The sequence below is a fragment of the Ailuropoda melanoleuca genome, chromosome 13 (genome assembly GCF_002007445.2).
Source record: "Ailuropoda melanoleuca isolate Jingjing chromosome 13, ASM200744v2, whole genome shotgun sequence".
NCBI lineage: Eukaryota > Metazoa > Chordata > Mammalia > Carnivora > Ursidae > Ailuropoda > Ailuropoda melanoleuca.
In genome coordinates, this window is record NC_048230.1 from 812,304 (window position 1) to 825,716 (window position 13,413).

Genomic DNA, 13,413 nt, shown 5'->3' on the forward strand with positions numbered 1-13,413 from the left:
TTAAGCATCTGCCTTCAGCTCAGGGCGTGACCCCAGCGTTCTGGGATCGAGCCCCGCACTGGGCTCCCTGCTCCACTGGGAGCCTGCTTCTCCCTCTCCCACTCCCCCTGCTTGTGTTCCCTCTCTCGCTGGCTGTCTCTCTCTCTCTGTCAAATAAATAAATAAAATCTTATAAAAAAAAAAAAAAAGAAAGAGAGAAAGGAAGGAAAGAAGGAAAGAAAAGAAAAGAAGGAAAGAAGGAAAGAAAAGAAAAGAAAGAAAAAAGAAAAGAAAAGAAAGAAAAGAAAAGAAAAGAAAAGAAAAGAAAAGAAAAGAAAAGAAAAGAAAAAAAAGAAGGCAACCTGGCTTGGCAGAGGTCACGGGAGAGAAATCCAAGCCTGACTCAGTGTCTCAAACTGGGCCAGGTATTTTCACAGGTGCTCTCAATCACCGAGCACCTACTACTGTGGTCAGGAACCATGCTGTACTGTTCACATGCATGTCTTCAAATACTGGGGCCATGGAGTCCTGGCTAGGTGCTTACCTACGAGTTTGTTCCTTGATTAAGCACCTAAGGCATGCAGGCCCTACGTTTCACATTGAGTCTTATTTACGGATCACTGCTATAGACCAAGCCCCATGCTGGGCACTTTTACACAAACTGTCTCACTTATCCCACCCACCTCCTCCCATTTCTTGGGAGCAGAAAATTAGTATTTATTCAGTCCTTGCAGAGAACCACGCTCTGTGTACTTCCCACTGAATATGGGGGAGACTGAAAGAGAGCCCCAGGCTGGGGTAGGAGGCGAGGAGGCCATGAGGGAACAGAGACAAAGGTGAAACGTGGAGAGAAAACCTACTTCGGATTCAAAAGGAATCCTGCTCCCATTCATTTCTGGAACACTCAGTGGTTATTTTAGAGCCAAATCACAGTCTCATTTGCCAATTTCCTTTTTCCCTAAGAAGCCAGGCACTATGTTTACAGTATTACATCTGTGTTCTCTCCTCAGTTCCCTGCTCAAAGAGGAATGGGTCAGAGTGTGGGGAAGAGCCTACCTTCCTTTCTGAGTTTCCCAGAGACTGAAAAGGCACAAAGAGTGGGAGGGGGCAGATGGTGCAGCAGCCAGGCCTCAGCTGCTGGTTTCAGGGCTCACCGAGAAAAGAGCCGGGCCGCCCTGGGTACACGCCACTCTCAGAAGCATTAAATGAGAGAGAGGGCAGGAAAATGCTGGACGCAGAGGTCTCATCCAGGTTCCCTGGTTGAGGTGAAGGCTGAACTCCTGCCCAAGAACAGGTGCGGCGAGAGATGAGGCCATGAGACTAGAAAGGCTGAGAGATGGGGGGGTGTCTCAGGCAATGACCACCGTCGGTGGGGGGGGGGTCCTGCCACCCATCACTGGGGCAGGAAGGACGCCTGCCACAAACCAGGCACCGTACTGAGCCCTACCTTAAGAACCTTCTATGATGCCCACAACGAGCCTCTGACTTAGGTGGTACAGCTGAAGAACACGAGGCCACAAGGTTAACCAGCTTGCCCGGAGTCACATAACCCCGAGTGGCAGAGCTGGCATCAAGCTGCTACTTGCAGACGCCATCGTGTCCTCCCCACCACCACCCTCCATGAGCAGGGCACTTGGACTCTGCTCTCAGCTCTGCCCCTGATCAACTGGGACACAGGCTTTTAACCGCGCTGAGCTGCAGGGTCCCCACCGGTCGGAGCGGAACCACCAGGAGCCCTGTCCTGCCTCCCACACAAGGTGCTGACGTGCAGCCTGGGTGAGACAGCGCAGTGGAACAGACTGGCCTCTGGATTATGAAAATGGGGAGGGGGCCCCAGCCCCTCAAGTACCCAAGACCAGAAGCAGGCTTGCACCTCACACGCCCCATGCTCCCAATGCCGTCCCGAACCAGGTTACCTGCTGGGCGTCTCCTTCGGTAAACGGCAGCTTTGTGGAGACGTGAAACATGATCTCCCTGTCCCGGAATATCGTGTACACGGATTCCACCCCCGTCTGTCCATGGGTCACATCCAGGCCTCCTCGGAAACTGTCAGTGAAACAGGGCACGAGCAGGGAGGGAGAGAGTGTGAGGAGAAGTCGGCTATGAGGACACGGGGGCAGGAGAAGGAATGAGAAGACACAGAGAGAACGATGTGCACAGTGCAGGTGGGTCTGTGCTCCGGAGTTCCCCCGTAGCTCTGTTATTTAAAAGACAAAGGCAGAACATCCACGCGGTCAATGGGAAAGGAGATCACCCATCCGCAATCCCAGTACAAATGCCATCCCTGGTGCCAGTGGCCCCCACGGCTGGGGCCATCAAGGGCAAGCAGCCATCCTGTGGGGAGCATCGAGAGTCAGCCTGAAGAGGTGACCGATGCTGGATTTCCACCGAGCCAGTCCCTCATGTGCAGACCCAGCCACAGCAGCACCCAACTTAGCGGCGTCCAAGGAGCCCCTCTCCGGTTAGCCCCTCAGAGGCAGGGAAGAAAAGCACTAAGACACTGGGTGGGCTTCCAGGAGCCACCCCTCTTCCTCTATAGACATGTGGCTCCCGGCCATGGGTCACATTCTTCAGCAAGGGGAGGAGGATGCAGGTTCCTTGAAGAAAATGAAATAAGGCAGACCCTGGTTGTCAGTCCCCACAAGCACTGTAACACAGGCCAGGAAATGTGCTCAGCCCGGCATGGCGGAAGCTCTCCAGGCCAGGAGTCAGGCGCCCCAGGTGCTGCCGCACTTCTGTCACGACGTCAGCACATGACCTCGGGCACATCACTAAATCTGTCTTAATCGGCCTCAGTTTCCTTCCTCTACATGATACAGGGCTAGAAGTCCATGATCTCTGGGTTCCTCCTGGTTTTAATGGCCTCTATTTTATCTATTCTAAGGCACAGCTTTTCTCATAGTTTAACATCTCGGAAGTCAGGATGTATCTTACAACGATGGCAACTCCGAGTGGATGGAAGGTGGCATGAACAAGACCCTAAGGACTCCCCATGCTGACTCCACGTGCGGCTTAGCTGCCTCAAGTGCAAGACCCACCTGAACCCCTTAACAACCTGGTGGCCTCGGCACTACCTTCACCTCCCTTTTACAGATGAGGAAACTGAGGCTTTCGGGGGTTAAGTCGCTTGTTCAAAGACACAGAGCCAGGAAGTGGTGGAGGTGGGACTTTGACCCATGTGTGATTGACTCCAGATGGCAGGGATGACCTTGGAGGGGGAGGAAGACAGAGGAAGAGAGGGGAAGAAGGGGAGAAGAGAAGGGAGTGGAGGAAGGAAGTAATTACTGAACACCTACTACACGCCAGGCCCAGAGCTGGGCACGTTCGCACATGATAGGGGATTCTGTCAATTCGGCTGCTGAGGCGGGGGATGCTTGGAGCTCAGCTGTGTGCCAGCCACGAAGCACGGAACAGGCTGGCCAGGCCTGAAGGCCCTGCTCAAATGTTGCCTTTGTCAAGGGAAATCGAGGGCCAGAGTTCTCTAAGCAACAGTCCCAATATCCTTTCTCTCCACTTAGAGAACCAGAGACTACTGCATTACTATATTTCCACCAGCTCTTCATTATCCATTCTTTTTGTGTATTATCTGAAATGGTCCACTTCCCCCAAAACTGCACAGGGCCCTCTTTCCTGAAGGCCTGGCAGGTGAGTGACAGAGACGGTAGATTCATTTCACTCTTGGTCTGAGCAGTTTCATCATGCATCCCAAGGCCAATATCAGCGCCATTCAGATAATGTGCCATTCTGGATTGTCCCCCACGTCACCCGTCTCCTTAGGAATGCAGGTGAATGTTGACCACTTGCTAGAAAATGATCCCCATGTTTCTTGTGTGTGCTTTTACCTCTCACATACCCCTGAGACTCAGCTGTTGCCCCTGTCCCTTACTCTAGGCTTTCATCAGTAGGGCCAGAGCCATCCCTTGGCTGAAACTCACCCTTTGAAATCCTGCAGTGTGATCGTGTCACCCAAAAGGTCCAAGAATTCCTTGAAAGCTGGGCTCTCCTCATTGTTCCCAAACAGTTCCTCCTCCAGGGTCTGAAAGAGAAACAGAATCAGGGGTAAGAGTCAGAAAATCCTTCTTGATACCAAGGGAAGGAACGTGGCTGTCCAGCTACCTGGTCCTTTCCTTCCTTTCTCCCCACCCCCCAACACATTTGCCAACCACTGACTCTGCTTGACTGGAGGAAGGACAAACAGAAGCTCACTCAGCAGAGCCGGAACTTCGGGGCTGGTGAATGACAACTTGCTATCTCAACAAAGGCTGCTGGTCAGTACAAAAGGCAAGGCCGTAGCAAAGAGTTCTTAGATTTGATACCAAAAACCATTCCATAAATGAAAAATTAATAGTTGGACTCTGACAAAGGACTAGTATCTAGAATACATGAAGAACTCTCAAAACTCAGTAGTAATCAAAGTTATAATGAGATATCACTTCACACCCCCTCGGTGTTTATAATCAAAAAGAAAGACAAGAACTGATGGTGAGGGGGCACCTGGGTGGCTCAGTCAGTTGAGTGGAGGACTCCTGATTTCAACTCAGGTTATGGTCCTGGGATCAAGCCCCGTGTCAGGCTCCAAGCTCAGGGGGGAGCCTGCTTGAGGATTTTTCTCCCTCCCCCTCCCCCAGCTTGCTCTCTCTCTCTCTCAAAAAAAAAAAAAAATACATCTTTGAAAAAAAAAAAGAACTGATGGTGAGGATACAGAAAAGTCAGAAGGCTCATACACTGCTGGTGGGAATGTAAAACGGTGCTGTCTCTTTGGAAAACAGTCTGGCAGTTCTTCAAAAGGCTAAGCATAGAGCTACCATATGGCCCAGCAATTCTACTCCTAAGAATATATCCAAGAAAAATGAAAATGTAAGTCCACACAAAAACTTGCACATGAATGTTAAAAGCAGCATTATTCATAACAGCCTAAAAGTGGAAACAACCATAATGTCTATCAAATGACAAATGGATAAACGAAATGTGGTATGTCCATACAATATATAATTCTGCCATCAAAGGAATGCAGGACTGACTCATAGTACAATATAGATGAACCTTGAAAACATGTTAAGCAAATGAAATCAGACATAAAAGACCACATATTATGATTATTGCACTTACATAAAGTATCCAGAACACCCAAATCCCTACAGAGAGTAGACTTGTGATGACGGGAGCTGGAGAATGGTGATGGAGTGACTGCTAAGAGGTATGGGGTTTTCTTGGGGGTTGATGAAAATTTTCTGGAGTTAGATAGTGGTGATGGTTTCACAACTCTGGGAATATACTCCAAACCACTGAATCATACACTTTTTTGAGATCTAATTCGCAAATCATTGTGAATCATATTAAATGTGAGTTACACCTCAATAAAGCTGTTATAAAAGTTTTTGAACAGTAAAAAAAAAAAATCCAATTAGAAAATGGTCAGAAGAGGGGCACCTGGCTGGCTGAGTAGGTGGAGCGTGCAACTCTTAACGTCAGGGTTGTGAGTTCAAGCCCCACGTTCAGTGTAGAGATTACTTAAAAATAAAATCTTATAAAGAAAGAAAAAGAAATGGTTAAAAGACATGAGCAGTCATTTCACCCAAAGAGATATATACAGATGGCAAATAAGCACGTGAAAAGATGCTCCACACCATTAGCCGCCATTAGAGAAATACAAACTGAAACCATAATGAGACATCACTACACATCTATCAGAATAGCTAAAATTAAAAAATAGTAACAATACCAAATGCTGGTGAGGATGTAGAAGAAATGGATCACGCATACATTGCTGGTAGGAATGCAAAACGGAACAACCACTCTAGAAAACAGTTCAGCAGCTTCTTACAAAACTCAACATGTAATAAACCCACATATGCTCCTCGGCATTTACCCCAGAGACAAGAAAACTTATGTTCACCCCAAAACCTATATACATATTCATAGCAGCTTTATTCATAATAGCCCCAAACTGGAAACCACCCAGCTATCCCTCCAAGGGTGACTAGTTAAACAGACCATAGTATATGTATACCATGGAATACTACACGGCCATGAAAAAGAAATGAGCCCTACTGATACACTTAAGAACGTGGATGAATCTCCCTGAATGGGAAAAAGAGCCAATATGCAAAAGTTATATAGTGTATGATTCCATTTATGTATCATTTTTGAAATGACAGACTTTTAGAAAGTGGAGAAAACATTAGTGGTCACCAGGGCTCAGGGACTGGAGGAGGGAAGGGATGATGGAGGCAAGAGGGAGGTGGGCATGTTTATGAAAGGGGCACACAAGGGATCCTTGTGTGGGTGGACTTCTGTATCTTGACTATGAAGCCTACACATATAATAAAACTATATATAACAAAATGCACACAAACACAACACACACACACCCAATGATCACGTGCAAAACCGGGGAAGTCTGAATAAGATCTGAGGATTATATCAGTGTCAATATCCTGGCTGTAATTTTGCACTGCAGTTTTACAAGACATTACCTTTGGAGGAAAGTGGACAAAGGGTACACCAGAGCTCTCTGTATTATTTCCTATAAATGCATGCCAATCTACAAATATCCAGAAATTAAAAGTTTAATAACTAAAAAAAGGTGGAAAGCAAAGCTCAAAACAGTAGTAGGCTCTGCACTTGTGACAGGCTTCAAACAGGGTGTGGCCCTGCCTGATAAGCAGGCTCTGCCCACTGTGGCAGGATCGGCAAACAGCCGATGGCTCTGCAAACATCCACAGACGGCAATTAACAGCTGCAGATGACACAGGAAAGTCCAGTGTCCAGTTCAAGGAGAAAGTCTCTAATAGGTGACTCTTTAATATCTCCTTAACACCTGCTTTATTGCCTTCAACAGGCAACAGAATCTGGCCAGATTTCAATAACTTTACTCATTTTTATAGTATTTGTTTTTAGAATTACCTTTATTTCATGCAAGGGATACTGATTTTCTAATTAGAGTAGTGATATAAAATTTCCTTTAAACAATGGACTTAAGGTGGAAAAAGAACTTTTTTTTTTTTTTAAGATTATTTATTTATTTATTTGACAGGGAGAGAGACAGCCAGTGAGAGAGGGAACACAAGCAGGGGGAGTGGGAGGGGAAGAAGCAGGCTCCCGGCGGAGGAGCCTGATGCGGGACTTGATCCGAGAACGCCGGGATCACGCCCTGGGCCGAAGGCAGACGCTTAACAACTGAGCCACCCAGGCGCCCCAAAAAAGAACTTTTTAAGGAAAACGTTAGGTAGTTAATAGTATAGGTGTGATAAAAAGTGTAACGGAGGCAAATGGTAGAAAATATGATCTTGGATTCATCTGTGAATGTCTGAAGTTTGGGAAACACAGCCCTCTAGCAGTGGTCAGCAAACTATGGCCTAAGGGCCACACCCAGCCTGCTGCTTTATAAATAAAGTTTTATTAGAACACAGCCAGGACAGTTCATTTAGTTTTGTCTACAGCTGCTTTTGCACCACAAAGGCAGGGTTGGGTAGTTGCAACAGAGACAGTACAGCTCATGAAATCTAAAGTATTAACTCCCCGCCGTTCACGGAAAGTGTGCTGATCCCTGATGTATCTGTACAATGCCACAAAGGCATCCCAACTCTGACCCAGCATGCTGTTTACCCCAGGCCATGAGCCCAGAGTGTGGGAGAACAGCTGCTTCCAGTGACAGACATCTCCTGGGGAAGCAGTCCGAATTCTTCACTGCAGCGTGCAGCTTTCTCCAGGATTTACACACAGCCTGGTACTAGCATTGTCTTTATTTTTACACCGGCCATGAGTTTGACCATGCAACTCAGGGAGGGGGTCTCAGTCACCACTGTGCCTGACAAACAGGAGAATTAGATGGGACTTTTTATATCCTAAGAACAGCATAGAACTTTCATGTAACAAATGTTCGTATTAACTGCCCCACGGATATAAGTTTGCAAAACAATAACTTTTTAAAAAGTTTTTTAAAAAAGACTTTGATCTCCCTATGCACCTCCACCGTGGTTCAGCAGCATCAGGTAAATGAACAACACACAGACTCCTCTCAGAGGTGGATGGTTAATGTTCAGTAATTATAATATTGCTGGAACAGTGGATTGTAATCACCTTATGAGATCCACTATGGTAAATTTCACAAGCAAAAACTTTAATTAGGGGGGTTATGTTAGCAGAGCTGTACAAAATAAATATGCAATATGTAAAAATAATTAGAGCAGCTACCTGAATAATCTCCCTTCAATTATAAGATTCATCTGTGTTGGCCTCTCAGCTCCTAAACTCTTCACTTAATTAGAATGTTTTTAAGCAAACACATGTCTCGTGTGGTCTAATATCTTCAGACAAGGAAGTCAGCTATCAGCTAGCCAAGAAACACACCATCACGCAAAAAAAAAAAAAAAAAACAAAAAACCAGATAATATTGAAAGATACTATCAACCAACCTACTATAAGACCATCAAAACTTTTATTCGTTAATTTACACAACAAAAAGTTATTGAGTGTATTTCCATAAAATCACCCCACTAGGCTCTTGGATGATACCAAGATGAAACTGGTGTGGAACCTTCTAGGTGAGGAAACATGGGTGTGTCCAGCAGACCACTTCTCAGGATGTTAATACGTGTCCATGGTAGGCAAGATGGGAAGTTTGTGGTCAAATAAGTATGGGAAACACTGAGTTCAACAAAGTTATGTGAGCTCTTTACCTTGGGGCCTCTCAGAGCCTTTAAAATGTCCCACACAACCGCCCCCACCCCCACGAGTCAATTGTTCACAGAGTACCCACCGACTAGCGTCTCACGGAGCACACTTTGAGAAACACTATTCTGACCAACTAACCGCAAAGCAGCATAGAAGTGCTACAAGAGACAGAGGAAGGCGAGCAGTAGTGTACCGGTAAATTTTCACAACCAGCTTTCCAAAGAGGGAAAACAGAAGCCCTGGTCTGCACATTTCCATGGTGTAAATACTTCCGCCATGGCCAATTTCAAGCAACCAGCAGGACATGGTGGAACGCAGAGCTAGGAAGAGATGCACGCGATGTTCCAGCAATCTAAGGAAGTTCGGGGAGAACAAGCTAATTCCTAGCAGGGAGAAGGGCTGCGAGGAGAAAGCAGCTCATGCTAATTCCTTCCCTCGACCCAGTCTGACTCTTCTGTGACAGCAGCCCATAGCGCGGTACAAGCTGAGGTAGCAGGAGGAGTCAGAAGATGCTGTGTGGAAACCGACATTGTTGTTTATTTTTATTTTTTTTTAAAGATTTTATTTATTTATTTGACAGAGATAGAGACAGCCAGCGAGAGAGGGAACACAAGCAGGGGGAGTGGGAGAGGAAGAAGCAGGCTCCCAGTGGAGGAGCCTGATGCGGGGCTCGATCCCAGAACGCTGGGATCACGCCCTGAGCCGAAGGCAGACGCTTAACCGCTGCACCACCCAGGCGCCCCCCCCCCCGACATTGTTGTTTAAAGGATGTGCGGGCCTTCTAGTGAGCAGTAGCCCACCGTGAAGATACTGTCACCTCCAGCCTCATTCACTCTGAAATGCGACTGTTGTGTTCAGCATGTGTAAGAACCTTGCACAGGGCTCCTGTGCGTGGCGGAGGCGAAGAGGGAGTCCCCAGAGAGAAACCCCAGGGTACCGTGACCGGTATGGATTCGTGATGCTTACCTGCCTGGCTTTTTGATAAATGACCCCAAACTTGAATGTGTTGTTGACATCGTGCTCATCATAGGACACAATCATCTGGGAGGCCTGGAAAAATGTAGAGAGAAAGAAATCAGACTGTTCATTAACTTAGAGACAAGTGAGTAAGCAAACGGGAGGGAAAGCGCCCATGCTGGTGAAGAAGAATACGCCCCCTGCTGTGAGACATCCACGCAGATGCAGGGAGGCAAAGGCTGAAGCCAGAGGTCTTGGCCAGTTCTCAGACCCCAGCGCCCCCGTGGCGGCCACAGCTCTGCAACCCCATTACATTCCCATCCAGATGTGCCAGCGAAGGCCTGGGCAGGACTCAAGGAACGGAGGTCCAGCAGGACTCAGGGAGCGGAATCACCCAGTGTTTTACCTGTGGTGTAAAAAGTGAAGGACCCTGAAACTGGTCAGCGCGGAGGACGCTGCCTCTAGTTACCTCTGCCGTATGATTTTGAGCAAGGCACTGCTCATGACCAGACTTCAATCCCCCTTTATCCATAAAGTGAGAGGCCTCTAAGGAGGGACATACAAAATGCAAAGGTGGGGGAGAACCCTAACCACTGGTTCCCTTTAGTTTTCTATTGTGCCTCAGTGTTGGTGTCCAGGGCTCAGAAACACTAAACTCTGTATCTTGAATCCACTGCTTTTGCCTGGACAGCTTCGAGTGAGCCACTTTACTTCTCTGGGCCTCAGTTTTCTCAACCGTAAATGGAGATGAGTGGTTGTGAAGATTCAGGAAGACCAGGCACATAAAGTGCTGAGCACAGAGCAGCTATCGCCATCATCATCCTCAACATCGATGTCACCCTCCAGAAACATCAGAGCTGAACCAGCATGTTCGGAAAGAGGAGACGCGGCTGTTATTGGGACGGTGTCTTCAGTAAAAAGGAGGGATCTGACCATGTGCTACACAGAAGAACAAACAAGGCAGGACTGGTTGGTTGGAATACGAGACCCAAGTGAGGCTTTCAGCTGCCCAAGGAAATGGGCACTTCTCCGCTCCCCTGGGAAGAGCACTGCTGCCCAGCTCGAGGGAGACCCCTGCCCACACGGAATGGTCAAGGGTGCAGAGCAGCTGTCCTGCCAGGGAAGAGGCATCCAGCCATGGAGACGCCCAAAGAATGTTCTAAACTCAGTGAATTTTAAACACACACACACACATGCACACGCACACACACCCCTCAGCCAGATTAACACCCCAGCCGGACTAAGGAATCCTTCAAATACAGAAAACATGAAAATACAGCTGCTCTTTCATTATTACCAGAACTGGAGGCTTTCCAAGTCACAGAACTGTGCAGAGGAGAGTCACCGGCTTCTCTCAGTGGACAGGATTTCATGACAAAAACTGCCAAACTTGCAGTTAAGTAAGGCCTTTATGACGGGGGTTTAATGTTTGGTTAAACCTCACTAATTCAGGGGCGCCTGGGTGGCACAGCGGTTAAGCGTCTGCCTTCGGCTCAGGGCGTGATCCCAGCGTTATGGGATCGAGCCCCCCATCAGGCTCTTCCGCACTGAGCCTGTTTCTTCCTCTCCCACTCCCCTACTTGTGTTCCCTCTCTCGCTGGCTGTCTCTATCTCTGTCAAATAAATAAATAAATAAATCTTTAAAAAAAAAAAAAAAAACCTCACTAATTCAGCTTTAATTATAAAGGGAAGGGTGGTCTGAATGAAAGAAAATGTTCCATGGTGGGCAGCTTATCACTGGTGACTGCCTACAGCTGTCAGGGGGTGTCTGAGGGAGGGGCTCTGGCACATTCCCCGTGCAGGAGAGGACCCTGCCATCAGCTCAGCCATGGCACAGGGATGAACGGTGTCAAGCACAATCGTGAACATTCAAGCCACTTGTTCTGGGGGTGCTGGACGTCTCGGCCAGGACAGGCCTCTTCCCCACAAAACATTTCACCTCGATGTGCCTCGCTACCGGAAATGGGGCGCAGGGAACGGACTGAGCAGCCCTGGCAAGCCTCAGCTGCCACAGTGCTGGCGGGCAGGGCGAGCGCCGGAGCACAGCTCTGCTTCTCTGCTTCTGCCCCCGGCTCGCCAGGCCCTGCAGGCTCATGAAGATGGGCTCTCTTCCTGTGGCCAATTTAAAGCAATTCACTGTCCATGAGTGATTTAAGTCCTGTCATGCCATAATTGTTCCTGAGTGGGCTTGTTGGTTTGTTTTGTTATTATTGCTCTCTGCCCACCCGCACTCCCACAACACAACTGGGGTCAAGTCCAGGCCAATCCTAAGGAAACCAATAACAGAGAACCAGCCCCTTTATTAACTAGGGCTGCACAGCGGCTTGTAAGGCCTCAGAGCTGCAGTAACACTGGCAATGGGGAGACGCGATCTGGCCTTTTATTTCTTTTTTTTTTTTTTTCCTTAAAGATTCCATTTATTTATTCGACAGAGATAGAGACAGCCAGCGAGAGAGGGAACACAAGCAGGGGGAGTGGGAGAGGAAGAAGCAGGCTCACAGCAGAGGAGCCCGACGTGGGGCTCGATCCCATAACGCCGGGATCACGCCCTGAGCCGAAGGCAGACGCTTAACCGCTGTGCCACCCAGGCGCCCCTGGCCTTTTATTTCTTAGTGGGGTTCTGCCCCCCTCACACCTCCATGATGGCAGACCAGATCTGCACTAACCCTCCAGCTACAGGTAGAATCACTCCCCGCCCCAGACGGGCCTCAAGGAAGCACAACCAGAGTAAGGGGGAGAGGTCACAACATTGCAACCCTCGGCCACCTCCACAACAGATGGGGACCAATTCAGGTGGGTCTCTCCCCAGGCATGGCCAAGGACAGGTTCCCAGTGGACACGTTTGCAAAGGGGCGAGCAGGGAGAGGGGGAGACATGGAGGTTTGTCAGACACCCCACACAACCCCACCAAGATGCACAGAACATCCCGCAGAGCTGCAGGTATGCAAATCCGTGCTAAGCTACAGAGCCCTGCAAGGGGAGGAGGAGAAGGTCCTTACCTTGGGGTACAGGACAGGGTTGAATTTCAGCCCCACAGCATCATCACAGAAAGCCTAAGCAGGAAGAAAGAGACACACCGTTCAGGGGCCACTTCCACTGAAAATATCTGGGCTCCTCTGCCTACCAGGAGAAAGAGCACAAGAGGGCAGTACCTGCAGGGTCAGAAGGCCTAGGGCTGAACCCTAGGTCTGCTGCTCACTAAGGAGCGGCCAGGAAAGCCAACTCACCTTCCCGGGGTTTCCTGATAAAGTGAGGCCACGGAAGGCATTTGGTACAATTCTGCTTGGCATTCCCACTCGCAAAATGTGGGTCCAACCCAAATGAGCATCCTTCTCACCCCACTTTGCTGACTCAGTTCTCAAATTCCCAGTATCCCAGAGCAGAGACATGGGTCCCTCCACCAGCAGATGGACAGCGCCTTGCTCAAGGGGGGCCTCTGTCTCGACCAACAGCCTGGCCATCCTCTGGCCCAGCTCTCCTCTGCTATGAAGTCCCCCTGGGCCACCCCACCCCTTCCACCTCTCAAATCCTATGCACTCTCCATAACCAGCCCTGTCTTTCCATTTCTCTGGTCCCCTGAACCAGCTGTGAACTCGGGGGCAGAGACCATGAGCAGCCTCAGCTGTGAGGATGAGATGGGAGGTTGTAGGGAAGATGAGGGCATCTCCCATAGCCCTCCTCCACCCCATCTACGCAGTCAAGGGCCAAAGAGTATGGTGGCCTTCCACCCGTCCAAGGGCAGGACAAGGCTGCACCCCCACCCCAGCCCTGGGCTAAAAGAGGAAGCCAGCTTCTCACAGG

The 13,413-nt window shown here is 48.8% G+C and overlaps 1 protein-coding gene across 6 annotated transcripts in view; it reads right to left on the minus strand.

The window, feature by feature from the left end:
* RAP1GAP2 (RAP1 GTPase activating protein 2) overlaps nucleotides 1–13,413 on the minus strand; it is a 177,507-nt gene that overhangs the window by 28,701 nt on the left and 135,393 nt on the right. For all 6 annotated transcript variants that reach the window (XM_034640330.1, XM_034640331.1, XM_034640333.1 and 3 more), the window contains 4 exons: nucleotides 12,612–12,665; nucleotides 9,622–9,705; nucleotides 3,915–4,015; nucleotides 1,896–2,025 (listed from right to left, as the gene is read on the minus strand). In XM_034640330.1, the coding sequence (XP_034496221.1) occupies nucleotides 1,896–2,025; nucleotides 3,915–4,015; nucleotides 9,622–9,705; nucleotides 12,612–12,665 (369 nt within the window). The remainder of the gene's footprint in view (nucleotides 1–1,895; nucleotides 2,026–3,914; nucleotides 4,016–9,621; nucleotides 9,706–12,611; nucleotides 12,666–13,413) is intronic.